At 33.2% G+C, this 18,079-nt stretch overlaps 1 protein-coding gene across 1 annotated transcript in view; it reads left to right on the top strand.

Annotated features, from left to right (window-relative positions):
• The window catches only part of LOC149804702 (dynein axonemal heavy chain 6-like), a 393,112-nt gene that overhangs the window by 177,897 nt on the left and 197,136 nt on the right, over positions 1-18,079 (top strand). The window contains exon 51 of the mRNA XM_089933221.1: positions 957-1,124. Within this exon, the coding sequence (XP_089789347.1) occupies positions 957-1,124 (168 nt within the window). The remainder of the gene's footprint in view (positions 1-956; positions 1,125-18,079) is intronic.

Raw genomic sequence — 18,079 nt, 5'->3', positions numbered from 1 at the left:
TAAATGTTTGCTACATGGGCTTCATGCATTTGCTTTAGGTAAATCTGCTGCTTCATTGACTCCATGCATTTGCTGTAGGAAAATATCTGCTTCATTGACTCCATGCATTTACTTTAGGTAAATGTCTGCTACATGGGCTCCATGTATTTGCTTTAGGTAAATCTGCTGCTAGATGGGCTTCATGCATTTGCTTTAAGTAAATGTCTGCTTCATTGACTCCATGCATTTGCTTTAGGTAAATGTCTGCTACATTGGCTCCATGCATTTGCTTTAGTTAAATCTGCTGCTACATGGGCTTCATGCATTTGCTTTAGATAAATCTGCTGCTAGATGGACTTAATGCATTTGCTTTAGGTAAATCTGCTGCTAGATGGGCAATACCATGTGCCCTCTTAGACCTCTTGTTTACAGGTTTTTTTCCCCACACAATATTATATAGATTGGTAGAAAGTAAACAGGTAACTTTGATGTAGTAAATATATTTTCTAAGAAAAGGTCTATCAGTAGACAATACAAAAAATGTGTGTGTGTGTGAGTGTGATTTGGATTTTTAACGTAGCTTTAACAATTTTTCAGTCATATCGCTATGATGTCTGCAGTGTGGCAGTTTGTAGTGAAGTCTAGCACTGGGGCATCATGCCGCAGACATGTAACATGGTGTTCCACCCAGTCACATTGTCCTGATCCCAGGCTGACCAGTCCTAACACTACCTCTTAATGCTGAGCGCCAAGCGAGGCAGCTGTTAGTACCATTTTTGTAAGTCTTTGGTATGACTCAGCCGGGGATTGAACCCACAACCTCCCACATCCAAGGTGGACGCTCTAACCACTAGGCCACTGGAGCGGTCCAAAAAAATGTATTGTATCAGTGCATGAAAAATTATGTTGAATGAAGCTATCTTGACTTAATGCATCAAATGAACAGAAAATTGAGAGGAATGTTATCAATTTTTCAGGTTCAGTGGCCCCCAGAAAAACTGATGGATGAGCAAGTGATTTTTGGAGACTTCTTTGACCTGGAGAATGAAAAAACAAGCAGAGTCTACCGACCCATGACTGATAAAAGAAAGCTGGCCCAGACTTTAGAAGAATTTTACATGAGGATGAATTTTGGAAACACCAAGGTAATTAACAGCATCTAGTAAAAAATGGATAAACATGTATACAAATTATAAAATTTCTTTTAGGTATACAAAAATTATAGAATGTCTTTTAACGACAAAGGTAATATTGCTAGTAATTTTGACACTTGGACAAAACCAAAAATATAAATAATTATAAATACACATGGTATATACTGTCTTGCTATTAACCATAAAAATATACTTATATATTATTAAGTAATTACTGCAAAATTATACTCACCCTCGTCTGTAAAAACAAGCTTATTGTTAATTAATGTAAATAAACCTACAGTAATGTTAATAACAATTAACATGCACTCAGTATAGTAAACTGTACAGAATTTAATTTCACCCAGTGTATAATATTTTCATCTAACAACACAGCTGTAACTTTATGTTTACTTTGTCATATATCTAGAAGTACTTTGTCAGGTCTTTCTAAATGTTAAGATTTATGCACAGTTTAGCAAAAGATATTTTTCCTGGAGTTGCTTTGATATAGGTAATGCATATGTATATTTGTATGCATGTGGGTGTGTAGTTATGTGAGAGAAAGAGAGAGAGAGAAGTCAGGCTGAGTTCAGTAAACTTCCCACCTCTATTTATACAAATATACTAAGTTCTTACTCTGACATCATGTCATATGTACACTGCAAATATCTAGACATATAAAAGAAAGGCTTGACTTTGACATCATGTCATATGTACACTGCAAATATCTAGACATATAGAAGAAAGGCTTTACTTTGACATCATGTCATATGTACACTGCAAATATCTAGACATATAGAAGAAAGGCTTTACTTTGACATCATGTCATATGTACACTGCAAATATCTAGACATATAGAAGAACGGCTTTACTCTGACATAGTGTCATATGTACACTGCAAATATCTAAACATGGAGAAAGGCCACTATTTTTTTGTAGTTCATAGTCTGCCATAATATCATGTGTTTACTGCAAATATCTAAACATGGAGAAAGGCTGTTATATTTTAATAGTATTTGCAGTATTTGCAGTTACTAATTGAGACACAGAAGTCATGTATTATTAAAAAGTATCAAAAAGTTACAGCTGTATCTTTTCTAAACAGATATTTAATCACAGATAAGCTTATATTAATAAAGTTGCTTGAATATAATTTAGGTTGGTGTAGGTACTTTAAAGCTCAAGATAAATTCATTGGATACAACTAGCATGTATATATAACAGCTATGTCCCTTATGTGTCCAAGACTAATTTTAACTTCAATGTATGCAAAGTGTTTTTAATATGGGACATGGATAAAGTAGTTGAATATATAAATTACTCATTTTTTTTAAGGATTCATTGTTACTAAATTTACTCAATTTAACCAAGAAATAACTCTGTTTCAGACATTAGAATTGGAAAATATTTCGGTATTGCTTAATTCAGACTTTTTTGTCATAATTTCTTAATCTCTGTGGTGTGTTTTGCTTAACAGATGTTCTTACAATTGTTATAGAAGTGCTAACATAAGGATGTTGGTTTTGGGAAATTTTGGTAAATCAGATGATTCTTTGTGGTAACATGGTCTGCACAGATGCTCGTTATAAATCACTATCCTTGTCTAGTATTTCTTCATTGAATGGAAATATTGAAACTTTGCCATTTTAAGACTTTATGCTTTGTACAGATTCTTATATTCTAAATTTTGATAAGCATAACTTCTTTCTTATCATTCTCTGGACTTTCAAATTCTTTAATGTTAAACTTGAAAGTTAGCGATTATTATAGGGGTGTTTATTGTGCCCTTATTGCTGGCATCTTGATTTGGTTTGGTCTGTCCATACATCCATCCATCCCCAAGGAACTTGTTAGGAGGATTGCCACTCAATATAGATCCATAAAATGTGTTTAACATATTTATATTATGCACATGGAGATGATCTGATTCAATTTACAGTCGATGCTGCATATTTTTGTCAATTTTTGACACATTTTATAATTTTTGAATTTGAGTTTTCTTAAAACCTTGTGTGTATAATCAAGGAAAAAGAACACTTTCATTGGACAAATAAAATTTGGTATTTTGACATTTGCATGCAGTTTGCCTGATTCAGTTTTCAGGCCATTATGTCAGTTTTTCACAAATTATTTTAATTTATATTCTTGACATAGAACCTTGGCATTATTAAACAGAAACCATTGAAGAGAACAAATTAAATTTGGCCAGCAGATGCAGGTTGTCTTTGGATTTCCTAAGGTATTTTCCAGTCTATGCCAAGATCATATTTGAAGCACTGTCTTGATTTGTCAATATTTGACATGTTTTGAAAAGTAGAATTAGTATGTTTAAACATGTTCCACAGATTTCAACTCAAGAAATTTATTTTATTTATATTGTATTGTGCATTAACTCAGCAGTTGATATAGTGAAGCATTGTTATGGTAATTTTGTGTGCTTACTTTTCTTGGAAGATTTGCTTCTTTCTGACATGGTTAGGCAGTGGAACAATTCATAGTTTAGATGGAAAGTATTTTGTGTTTAGAAAATGTATTCTTCACTTACTTTAATAAACATACAGAGTTGTTTGATGTTGCACCAAGGATTGATTGTGGCTTGTGGTTAGCGTGTCAGGGTCAGGAATGAAATGGTATGTGGTTAGTTTGTCAGGGGCAGGAATGAAATGGTATGTGGTTAGTGTGTCAGGGTCAGGAATGAAATGATATGGGTTTAATTCCTACAATCAGATCAGCTTGTGATGTGTTTTTTGGCAGGGCATTTTACTCAGGTTGCCTTGGCACTAGATAACCTACATGTGTTGTCTTTTCATAAAACACCAAGCACCAAACCCCATAATACTATACTATATTCAATAACCCCACAATACTATACCATATTCAATAACCCCATAATATTATACCATATTCAATAATCCCATAATATTATACCATATTCAATAACTCCATAATATTATACCATATTCAATAACTCCATAATATTATACCATATTTAATAACCCCATAATACTATACCATATTCAATAACCCCATAATACTATACCATATTCAATAACCCCATAATGCTATACCATATTCAATAACCCCATAATACTATACCATATTCAATAACCCCATAATACTATACCATATTCAATAACCCCATAATACTATACCATATTCAATAACCCCATAATACTATACCATATTCAATAACCCCATAATATTATACCATATTCAATAATCCCATAATACTATACCATATTCAATAACCCCATAATATTATACCATATTTAATAACCCCATAATACTATACCATATTCAATAACCCCATAATACTATACCATATTCAATAACCCCATAATATTATACCATATTCAATAACCCCATAATACTATACCATATTCAGTAACCCCATAATATTATACCATATTCAATAATCCCATAATATTATACCATATTCAATAACCCCATAATATTATACCATATTCAATAATCCCATAATATTATACCATATTCAATAACCCCATAATACTATACCATATTCAATAACCCCATAATACTATACCATATTCAATAACCCCATAATACTATACCATATTCAATAACCCCATAATACTATACCATATTCAATAATCCCATAATACTATACCATATTCAATAACCCCATAATACTATACCATATTCAGTAACCCCATAATATTATACCATATTCAATAACCCCATAATATTATACCATATTCAATAACCCCATAATATTATACCATATTCAATAATCCCATAATATTATACCATATTCAATAACCCCATAATATTATACCATATTCAATAATCCCATAATATTATACCATATTCAATAACCCCATAATACTATACCATATTCAATAATCCCATAATATTATACCATATTCAGTAACAGCTATCAGCACTATAATTCTTGCTGCCTGATACCTTTACAATATGTTTTTAATACTTTCATATTCCTATAGCTACTCTTTAGGAATAATCATCGTTTAAGATAGATCCTGTAAAATCAACCAGTTTGATATATATAGGAAAATAATAAAGAAACTATACAAATACTAGAATATAGTCCTGCAGATTACTAGAGTATCCTATAATGACAAGTACTAAAATATGCCTGCAGATTACTAAAGTATCCTATAATGACAAGTACTAAACTATGCCTGCAGATTACTAGAGTTTCCTATAATTTAATCAGAAAATAGAAAACCCATAGTATAAAGAAATTATTATATGTAGAGTTTGTAAAATCAGTTGAGACATATACAGAAAATAATACAGAAATTATGTAAGTTTTCATCCAGCTTCATAAGACATACTGGAATATTCCTGCAAATTAAAGCTTAATGTTGTCATTTTCTAGATTATTTGTATCTCATAACTTTAGTAGATTTTCATCTTGTTCATCTTGCACAAGTGGTTCTTTTTGTAAAACAAAACTTGGCTGCCAGATAAAGGAGTTTAATTTTTTTAAATACTTTGATTTTTTATTTTTTTTTATTACTGATGCCATAATTAAAGCAATAGTTTGATGGATTTATGAGACTTGGCACTGATGTCAGGAACATATATCTAAGTCTACACTGAAGACGTTTGATTGGTTTAAGTCTGAATTGAATATTAGCCAATCAATTCAGACTGAAGTCATGTTGATAAACTCCAGATCAGACTATTATTCTTGAAGAAAAAACTAAGATGAAAAAATTATTATCATATACACTTAATATGCTTAAATTCTTTTGTATCTTCTTTTTTCTATTTTGCTTGCATCTATATAATTTTCAGCCTTATTCTGCTTATAGAGGAATTTATTTCTGATTGAATACAGTAATATTCGGTCAAACTGTTTCTAAATTGTTATTTCTTAATTTGCAACAGTTTGTGCATCAGTTTCATGATGGGGACAAATTAATAGAAAATACTACTGACATATTTTGAAGACACATTTTTGTGTACATAACGAGGGCAAATTAATAGAAAGTAACACTGACATATTTTGAATACAATTTTTGTGTACAACTGGGTATTTTTATGCATGTCTAAAATAGGTCCTTAGAGCTGCACATTACTGATGTTACAATTGCAATATTGATTTTACACCAGTAGTATGTTTTCCTTGACCTTTGTTATTTCCAAGAATATTTGACCCTTGCATATGTTCAACAAAGACCAAAATTTTATTTCTTTCATGCCATAAATTTTATTAATTATTTCAATGCAATATTTTCATGTCACTTGCACAGTTTGTACATATCATGGAGTTGACAAAGGAAAATCATTATGAAAAGAAGCAACAGATGCATTAAAATAAATCATCCATCGACCATATATACTCACTTGTAAGTCAAAATCAATGGCAGACAATACAGACCCTCATCTGTCATCACATAATGTGCTGGCAGATCAGGGCCCATGTTGTTTGTTCTACTGATTAATCCTAACAAACTACACAGACCCAGATCTGCCAGTGCATTATGCAGTGGCAGATATCTGGCTCCGTGCAGTTTGCTTTTGGACTTGAGTGTATACAGGGTCTTAATTTTGTTTTACCATGGTGTCTTTATGGTTGGTGTCTGTTCAGTCAGTCACCATCATTTATTAACAATTGGGACCCATTTTGATGGCTTCTTAATCTTCATATAATCTTTGTATAGGATAGTTTTAAAGGTTATAAGGCAGTTCATTTTGGAAGAAAGACAACCATGATATTCCTGGTAAGAATAAATTGATCTTGCCTCGGCAGTAGTCTCTCTTCTACACATTACGCCCCACATTCTGTGTTCATCTGTCTATGATGCACATGCAAACATTGTACAGTCAGCTCCTTCAGTGTGCTGGCATTTTAGTTTCCAGGGTCTATTCTATGCAACATGATTTTCAGATTCATGTTAATTTGTTGAAAAATATGAGGTAAAAATTTCAGCCAAAGAACTGCACACAATATTTGCAAACTCAACATTTATTTGATTCAGCAAATTCCTCCATGCTTTAATCCCCCTTTTTATTTCAAGGGGGTGTGGTAGATTTCTCACCTAAATTTTCATTTCTAGAATAGAGCCTGATGTTTTATGCTTTTGACTTGAAATCAGTTAGAAAAATTATTATTGGCCATTATGAGAAGGCACATTATGCGTCATCAAATTTAAATTTGTGACTTTTCTTGATGCTTAATATTTTATGCACCCGCCCCCAATATTTTTCAAGGCTTAAAAACTGTTTCTTGTTACACTGGCATAGCATATCTTTTCAGGTATAATATTCCTATGTGTAATTTTTACTTTTAGGGTACTTGTACACTTTGCCGTTGATAAATAAAAAATATAAATTCATTTGATAATGATTCAAAAAAGACCATCAAGCTCCACCATCAAATATGAAATCTCCATAATATGAAAAACAAAACCAGAGTCCATGAGAGTGCTCCCAATAACTTTTGGACCTTGTGTATTTCACTAATAAAATTAAAATTGAGCGAAATTAGGTGTTTGCTAAAATAATTGGTTATTTTTCAGTTTTAAATGATTTTTAAAACAAACACTAAAACAACTAATTAATCTTGCTCATATGTATGTTATGTTTTTTTTTTCCACCTTGTTTTTGACAATTCTCAAGGCAATTACTTCCAAACAAAGAAGTGATTGTCTCTGGAAATCACGTGTTTTTGACAAACCTTGTTTCCATAGTGTTTTGTGGACAATTTAGTGGAGGCTGATTCATCATATTATATCTCTGAGAATACTTCTCACTACTGTTGTTGGGGATGGAGTGTTATTTGGCTCAACAAAAAAAAGCTGAAATTGTGGAATTTTTCAGTAGAATTTTGGGCTTCACAGATTTTCTTCCTTGCATTTCAGACATTTTTGAGTGCCTGTCTGATATTATCTGAATGCTTGATGTAATGTGACAAATGAACAAACATGCACAATGTCATTTGCAACAATACAAATTAGACTGGTTTATCATACTTGGTTTACTTTTTTATAGTTTATTTCATCAATAATATAAGTGGCATCAGAATGTTTATATTAGCAGTTTGTTTACAGAAAGATACACACAGAAACATTGCTGTTTTGTGTGAAAGAAAAATTGCATAACTGGCATTCATACTCAAGACAAAATTGGATATTTTTGTTTTAATTGAGTTAAATACATGGATATGCTGTTTAGCTTTTGCACTGTACTCCCCTGTTCTGAACTATGGTTAGAGAACTCTATCAGAGGGCCTGGAATTTGCTTGGCAGTTTTAGGGGTGGTCTCTTCCTTCTCTCTATGCTGAAATCTCAGGTCTCTGCAACTATCTACAGAGTGCATTCCCCTGCTGGGCACCTTAAACTTCCTCCCTTGGATGCTGTTGCATAATATTTGGGAATTTCAGTGGAAGCATTCGAAATTAAGGCCAGCTTGCTCAACACCATAGCCTCACATGCGAGCCTTTTTTGTCACTTTTCTTCAGTTTTCTGAAGAAGAAACTCTCTCCAGACATGCTACAGCTTCTTGCTGGAGGTGGTTTTTAAAACCTCATGGCATGATCTGTTGATATCCATGGGGCTGACAGCAGAGCTACTCAACTTCATCCCAAAACCTGAAGAAGTAGCTACACTGCTGTCCTTGCATCTGATCCAGTGCTGTCAAGATCAAACAGGAAGTGTGTCCATCCTGTTCACCACCTGGGGCCTTCAGCAATGTTATTTAAAGGGATACAGCCCCGGTCATGGAAATACATGTAGTTCCAAGCCCCCACCCCTTTCTATATGATAAAGGAAAGTAACCAGCTTCATCCCAGGAAAAATCCTCCTCTGGCAAGGACCCCTTTTCTTTTCCACCAGTTAGATCTGGTGCAAATAAGGGAAGAGGTGCACACCATTCAACAAAATGGAACAGTAGAGAAGGTGTTGAATGACTAGTGTTGAATGACTGGTGTTGAATGACTAGTGTTGAATGACTAGACTGCAGCCTACTACACCTGGATTTTCCTGGTATCCAACAATGGCAGAAATTTTCAGCTGATTGTTAATATTTCAGAATTAAACAAGTTTGATTTGGAGGAACAATTCAAGATGAGTCTACAGCTTCAGTCAGGAATGCCATAAGGCTCAGTGACTGTGAAGCATCTATTAACCTTCACGATGTGTACCTTCACATCTCAGTTTTTACTCTTGTCTATACTAGGAGGTTTTCCAATTTCATGCTCTGCCGTTTAGCCTTTCCTACACTCCAGAGCCTTTACTAAAGTGATGGGAGTAGTTGTCACCCACCTGAGGTCACTAGGGATCCCTTTCGTCCAGTATTTTGATGACTTGTTAAGCCACAGAGGCCTCTTAGAGTTCCTCAGACAAGATTTTTCCTGCTGCTGGTCCATAGTGATCTGATTGTGAAGCATTCCAAACCACAAGAAATTGGTGCTAATTTCATCTCAGGATTCTGATATGTGGGGATGAATTTCCTTACTAACATGGGATTATTATTGTTTCTCTGGACAGAAGAGAGAGAATCTGGGCACCTTTGTTGTTGGCTGACTTATATCTATTCCATCTTGGGACCTTGAACTCCATTCATTGTCCCTAGAAGAAACTACTCTCCACATAAACAATTTAGAAATGAGAATGGTCTTTTTAGCCGTACAGGTGTGTGTGTGTGGGTGGGTGGGAAGTCAACAAGGTAATGAGTCAATGTCTGATGATCTCCTCCAACAAAATGATCTGCTGTGTATATCAGGTGACAAGGATGCACATATGTTCTTTCTCAGTGAGTAAAGGTTTGGAACCTCTTTTGCTGGACAACTTCAGAGGGATTACCCTGTTGGTTCATCATATTCCTGGCAAGAAGAATATTTTGGCAGACAGTCTGTCCAGGAGAGGCAATGTAGTCTCCATGGAATGGTATTTACACTAATCCATGGCATCATCTCTGTTCCGACTGGGATGAGACCCATGCTGGATTTGTTTACGAAGATACTGAACAGCTCCCTTTTTTCATCTCACAAGTCCAACAGCATAGGGCCTGAATTGTGGATGCCTTCAATCTCAGGTGGGATTGTCTGTATGTATATGCTTCCCACCATTCAGAATGATTTTCAAGTGCTGCTGCATAAAGTCAGGATCTCCACTGTTCAGCTCATTTTGATTGTCCCTCTATGGTCTCAATGATTGTGGTTCATCAATTGTATTAGACCAGCCCAAGACATTGCCTCAGATGAGGGACCTGCTGTTGTATTGCAGTAACTTCTGCACAACAGTGCGAAGATTCTCCACCTTCATGCTCAGTTCATCTCAAGCAAACCATCCACCAGGAAAACTTTTCAAGCAAGATTGCCAATTGCATTGTTCAGGTCAGGAAGCAGTCCCTTCCAAGGTCTATGATGCAAAGCAGAGAATCTTTTGCAATTGGTGCAGTATGAAGTATGTTAAATATTGTTGTCCCTTTATGAGTGCAGTGGCTGACTTTCTTTGTTCCTGTTAAAAGAGAGAGAATGCTTGGTTTCTATTTTTAAGGGCTGTATGTTAGCCCTTCCCAGCATGCTTAAGTACTTGAAAGTCTGAGCCATTGTTTTGAGATCCTCATTTCCAATTATGTCAGGTTTTATGAGCTGTAGAGACCAGTATCTAACACACTAATACCCAGATGGAATCTTTCATGCTTATTGTGGTCTTTGTTACCCCATCCCCTGAACCATTGGATAAAACGTCTTTAGAGAACTTACCTATAAAACTTTGTTCTTGCTCTCAGACCATAGCATTTGTCAGACAAAAGAGCAAGCTAAGTGTTCATAGAAATGGGTTGTTTATGGTTCAACAGTAATGATGAATTGGTTTCTCTCCTTTGCCAACCATGTTTTTTAACAAATATTCCCAGTCCATTTGGTAGTTGCACTCCTTTTAGAGGTCCCCTGTCTGAGTCATATCTGAGCTGTGGATTATCACGATCAATTTTATGCCCAGGTAGGGCTTTATTCAGCCACTTTGGAAAGGAGAGGGAAGGGGTGGAAATATATTTTTCTCCCTGTGTAGGTCTCTGATTATATTTTGGCATCTGGTGTAACCAGGTGGAATATCATCATGATCAAAAATGTTTGTGAGTCCATTACTAAGAGTGATATCTTTCATTTATAAAGATTGAAGCAAATTCAGTCATCATTGGAGGAGGTAGTTGAATCCATCTCTTGGGTGGTTGCACCTCTTCATTCTACCTTTGTTCTTTGGCACACCAGAGAGAAGGCATATTTTCTTTTGAGTCAATGGTTGCAACAGAAAAAGTTGTCCAAGCTGATACCAGCTTAAAGTAGTGCAGATTTATAATGAAAGGGTCAGTATATCCATTTCCAGTTGTTGAGGATGTTATGACAATGACCATAAACTAAGTAACAGAGAGAAGCAAAACCAACAAGTTTTTTAAACTTAACAAATTTAATTATCAATGTTATAAATGAAAATGTGAGATCCACCTAAATATTATCAAGTGAATCCTAAATAATCCTGCAAAACTTCTATGATAACCCCAATAAATAAAAAGTTCCATATAAATTTCAAAAATGGAATGTACTGGTCCATCAAGACTCTTTATAAGTTGGATCCAACTGCAAACAATATAGCTCAAGATCTGCTGTTGCATTATGGACTCAACTTATAAACAGTCAAGTATATATTGTTACCATGGAATCCACAAAATGCATACCATATATATGACAATGAATCTACAATTTATAGTATGCCTGTTTCTGATGAAATGCCTATTCACTACTTTTGAAAATGTTTGGAAAAAAATTCAATAATAAAGCTGTTGTAAACAACAAAACCAATCAAAATGTTTGGAAAAGTACAAATTATGCCTGCATTACTTATCAATGGATAAATGCACAAAGAAAATCCCCTAGTACTTATCATAGGACAAATGTACATGGTAAACCCCCAGCACTGAAAGATGGTCTGTTTTTTTCTCATGGGTACATGAGAGACTATTGCTGATAAATGGCAAATTGTTTCATTTTTGTTTTTGTTTGAACAGTATTAATTAAAGAAAACAGATAGGACACTATAATCTATAGGGGGATTCAGTAGAAAGCTGGAAGCTTGGTTTGTTTCATTTACTGAATCAAATTTTGATAATGGACCAGTATCACTTTTGATTCTTAACCAGTATCTTATTGAATCACTATTGATCCAGGACTAATATGCTATTGAATTACTTTTTATCCTGGATCAATATGTTATTTAATTACTTTTGATCCTGGATCAATATGTTATTGAATTACTTTTTATCCTGGATCAATATGTTATTGAATTACTTTTGATCCTGGACCAATATGTTGTTGAATTACTTTCGATCCTGGATCAATATGCTATTGAATTACTTTTGATCCTGGATCAATATGTTATTGAATTACTTTTTATCCTGGATCAATATGCTATTGAATTACTTTTGATCCTCGACCAATAGTTTGTTGAATTACTTTTGATCCTGGATCAATATGTTATTGAATTACTTTTTTCCTGGATCAGTATGCTATTGAATTACTTTTGATCCTGGACCAGTATGTTTTTGAATTATTTTTGATTCTGGATTAGTATGTTATAGAATTACTTTTGATTATGGACCAATATGTTGTTGAATTACTTTTGATCCTGGACCAATATGTTTATTGAATTACTTTTGATCCTGGATCAGTATGTTATTGAATTACTTTTGATTATGGACCAATATGTTATTGAATTGCTTTTGCATGTTATTACATTTTGTGTTATGGTACCTGTTTTGTAGATTATACTCAGAACATACATACATACATACATACGTACATACATACATACATACATACATACATACATACATACACACATATATACATACATACATACATACATACATTGATACATACATACATACATACATTGATACATACTGTACATACATACATACATACATACATATCTATACATACATTGATACATACATACATACATACATACATACATACATACATATCTATACATACATACATACATACATACATACATATCTATACATACATACATTGATACATACATACCTATACATACATTGATACATACATACATACATACATACATACATACTAGTAACAAAGACTTTATTTACAGAAGGTAACTCAGTTAGTTACAGAACTTATCTACCTTGAGGCCTTCTATCTGTTATGTACAATATATACAGTATATACAACATGATGTGAAGAGTCTGGCTTGACACTAAATAATTAAGTAATTTTAAAATTCAAAGTATCAAGCCTGGAACATATGCACAGGCATCTGTGAAAACATAAACATATATAAAATATCATTCTGCATGGAAAAATACAGCTGTGATAATGATGCAAAATTACAGAAAAGTTCATACATACATACATAGATACATATATGCATACATACATACATACATACATACATACATACATACATACATACATACATGCATACATACATACATACATACATACAGACAGACAGACAAACTTATTCACAATCCAAAGCAAATCTCCCCGTGAGTTCAAAATTTTGTTCTTTTGTCCTTGGAGTAAAAGTGTTGTCTTTTAAAATTTTTGACCTAGATTGATCTCTGTTACATTATGTAAATAAATATGAAATTACTGTGACTTAGACAGAATTGCAGATTGATTAATTTTGATGTTAAAACTTTAAGAATTGTACAAGATGATGAAGTAGTTGAATACCAGTTTAATTTACCAAGCAAATATTCACCTTTTATTGTTGAAGTATTTGGGAAATTATCTGATTGAATAATAGCCACATTCTGGCAAAAATATGTGACCTGACAGAACAGAACTGTGCCGGATGATGGACTCGAATCAAATTCATGTGGACATTGAGTCATAAAGAATCAGATTGGTTTGAATTTCTTTTCAGGAAGAAATAGTCTTTCTGACTTCTAAACTGTTCCCCTGAAATGAGAATTATTTTATAACATACATAACACTTTCTTGGTAATGATGTAGCTTTTGATAAAATTCTAGCTATAATGAAATTTAGTCATGGTCCCGGATGTTGTGTTTTTTATTTATTGCAGATTGGTACATTGCAATTAATCCACTTATAACTAAATACCTGATTCATGATTGGTACATTGCAATTAATCCACTTATAACTAAATACCTGATTCATGATTTGATTTTGTAGATCTAAACTAGTTATGGAATTCATTTGCTTAAAAAGATTTTAGAACAGTTTTTGGCTTAACAGATTTCTTTTTCTCAAGCATGCTGTGAGAGCAATCATTTATCTCCCAAGCAGTCAATTATCTTTTCTTGATGCATACAGGTAGATTATTTGCATCACATACAATTAAATTGGAACCTAACTTCCAGTCAGATAATAACTTAAAGTTAGTTTTATTAAATATTACATGACTTTCTTTTCACATTTTAACTATTTTTTGGTCATTTGAATTCCATCTAACCATGACAGCAAGTTCATCAATGGATATAAAAACCACAGTTATTGAAAAAGGGTTTAAAAAAATGTACAAGCTGTTCTTCATATGAAAAAGGTTATTGATTGAAATTTTAGAAGACCATCCTTGCATCTTGAGCACTAATCTTTAAGGACAGGGAGGAGATGTTAATAATAAGATTGCAGTAAAGTGATTTCTCATTTGCTTGGAAAAAGTTTTGAGCTCTGGGGAATGCTAAGAGTTTAGGACTCTTTAAATATATTAAAACTGCAAGAAGTCATAACGCTGATAAGTGGTCAGATTTTGGCGGAAAAGGCTAAAGATTGGCAAGTCAGTTTGGGGAGAAGAATTTCAGCCCATGTCTATGATGGACTGAACATTTCATTAACATGGAATTGTTCCGTATCAGGACTGACAGCAGTATTAGACTTCATGATAAGAACTGTGATCTGTTCAATATTTACAATGCAGGTGAATCTGGGTTGTTTTTCAGGGCAACTCAGAATAGAACAGTACAGTTAGAGGGAGAAACATGTTATGGTGTTATGCAAACAAAGATTGTTTTACATTGTTAATGTGTGCGAGCATTGATGGCACTTTCAAAATGGACTTTTATTATTTGATAGATTGAAGAACCTGCCCTTTTTCCTTTAATATTGCATCTCCACTGTAGCACATCCTTGTAACCATTCTAGTTAACATATTTAGATGCAGTTGGTGTATACATTGTCTCATTGACCTAGATGTGGATTTCATGGGGTTTTCTTGTCAACTCCAATAGAGGACAGAGTTATGACCCTTGTTAACTTCATATGCTTACATAGGATGTTGATTGTAACTAAGATATCTCTACAACCCTTATAATAATTTTATGCACTTTGGTAGGTGAATTTACTATTTATGTAGATGTGTCTTTTAAAGGTTCTGTCTTTACAGCTCCATGTTTGGTGGAGTTTTTTCCCTTATTCCATCAATATTAGATATTAACTACAAATCCTTGTAACCAGTATCGCTCAGTAACCGTGAAATGCATTCTGATGATGCAGTTTGGTGTGTACATTTCCTCAAGATGTAGATGTGCCATTTAGGGTTGAGTCAAATCATCTCCATTTTAGATCGAGTTGTGGCCCTTGACAATTACAGTTCAGTTAAAGAGAAGGAAGCATTTACCCATTTGTTTCAAAAATTCTATTGCACGTGTATATAGAACACACATATGTATGGTATAAAGTAAAGAATAAGAGCCATGTTTTTTGCAATAAGAGAAAATTAAGTGAATCAGAAGTTTCATGTCTTTCACTTAGTTGGTAGGAGTTGTCTTCTCTATTTCTTGATTACTTGAATCCAAAATTTTGGCATGGGTTTAAGATGTATCAAACCTCTACTTGGGTATTTGAGTAAAGTTCCATCAGGAGATGCAATTTATAACAGAATCTTCAGAACACAGTATGAAAATTATCGATGCATTTTTGTCATATATAGTAACTGTATGATGATACAAAGATTGACTATCCATAGCACACTTGCAATTCTTATTGCCCTTTTTGATTTACAGCAAAGTGCAGTATGTGACAATGTTTTGACTCATTTGTCTTGCAGTAACTGATGGATTTTAGTGGTAAACACACGTATCATCGTAATCATGTAAAGGTGTGTATATTGACCAGTCATTGTGCATTATGATTTGTGCTGGAGTTCTTTTCCACTTTGACTTGTAGCTAATGTGGAGATATATTAACATAAATAATATTTCTCACCATTCCTCTGCTTAAAAAAAAAAATCATAAAGTTACATTGAAGGCCATAGTTTTAAAATTTTGTCTTTATCTACAGTGTTTAAATAAATTTGGGGTGTATATGCGGCAGGTGAGGTTATATTTATTGCTGTGAAGTTTGGTAGACTGTGTTTTAATTACAATATCACACATATATCTGTGATTTTAATTACAATATCACACATATATCTGTGATGTTTGGTAGATTGTGGTAATTAGAATCACACATTTATCTGTTTATCTGTACACTTAGTATTTGTTAGAACCAGCACATTGTACTGTTTCCTAGATAGCTGTTTATTCTTTAGGTTGTTATTTCCATATTAGAAGTGTTTTTAAAAAAATTACTTCAATCAATATAAATTTGAAATTTATGAATGTGACAAACTTCTACGTCTAAAAATAAACATTGGAGTCGTTATGTGAACTTTATATGTAAAGTATTGTCCCCAATAACTGCTGAATAAAATTAAAAGATACCTATCAAAAAACACCCACCTCTGATGTTATAATACTTTACTCCCAATTATGAATTATTGCTCAATGTTATAGGTAAACACCATCATCTAGACAGGATTTATAAACTCACAAAAAGTGCAGCATATGTTACTTTAGATGACTCCAGTCACCAATCATCTGTCTTTTTAGGGGAATGTAAATGGTAACAAATTCATCAACAAAGACAGTCCTTTTATATAAGTGCCTTAATGGAGAAAGGCAGTCCTTGCATATAAGTCCCTGAATGGAATTGCACCAAATGCCAATCCTTGTATATAAGTCCCTGAATGGAATCTCACCAAATGCCAGTCCTTGTATATAAGTCCCTGAGTGGAATTGCACCATAGGTCAGTCCTTGTATACAAGTGGCAGAATGGAATTTCACCAAATGGCAGTCCTTTTGTATAAGTGCCTAAATGGAATTTCATCAGTAGGTAGTGCTTGTATATAAGTCCCTGAATGGCATTGCACCAAAAGGCAGTCCTTGTATATAAGTCCCTGAACAGAATTGCACCAAAAGGCAGTCCTTGTATATAAGTCCCTGAATAGAATTGCACCAAAAGGCAGTCCTTGTATATAAGTCCCTGAATAGAATTGCACCAAAAAGTAGTCCTTGTATATAAGTCCGTGAATGGAATTGCACCAAGTATCTTAAAGAACATTTTTGACTTGCTTTCACACAGTATCAATCAAGATAAACAAAAAACAGTCAAATTTATCAGTGTCAACCCAGACTGAAAAATTTCAGAAAAGTTTCCAATATTCAAGTACAGTGCTATGGAACTCTCTACCCCCACATATAAAGACAGCTAAAATAAGAAAAAATGAAAACATGATTTTAAAAACATACATGTACCTTGGAACTTAATTAAATTGTAGGTACTTATATTTATATTTTATGTAAGTGTATAATGTAAGATGAACTCCTTAGAAAAACAGTACTTGATTTACTGTGTATTCCATTCTTAGTTTATTTGGACACAAATTACATTCTTTCATGCTGATTATTTTTTAACCCATGGTTTATATTTGTCTTTATGTATTTCAATTTCTATGTTATTTTTTTCATAAAAGAATGGCAGAATGTTCATTCTTTTAAGTTAGCTACTCTCTAATAATAAATAATTTTTTTTTATTATTAATATTTTTATTTCTATTGTTGTTATTATTATTATTATTATTATTATTATTATTATAAATAATATGAAATGTATTAAAGAGAAGATTGAATTTATCGTCATCATCAACACTTAT

This window comes from Sinohyriopsis cumingii, chromosome 2, assembly GCF_028554795.1.
Source record: "Sinohyriopsis cumingii isolate HCF-2022 chromosome 2, ASM2855479v2, whole genome shotgun sequence".
In the NCBI taxonomy this organism is placed as follows: domain Eukaryota; kingdom Metazoa; phylum Mollusca; class Bivalvia; order Unionida; family Unionidae; genus Sinohyriopsis; species Sinohyriopsis cumingii.
This window is presented reverse-complemented; position numbering and strand designations above follow the sequence as displayed.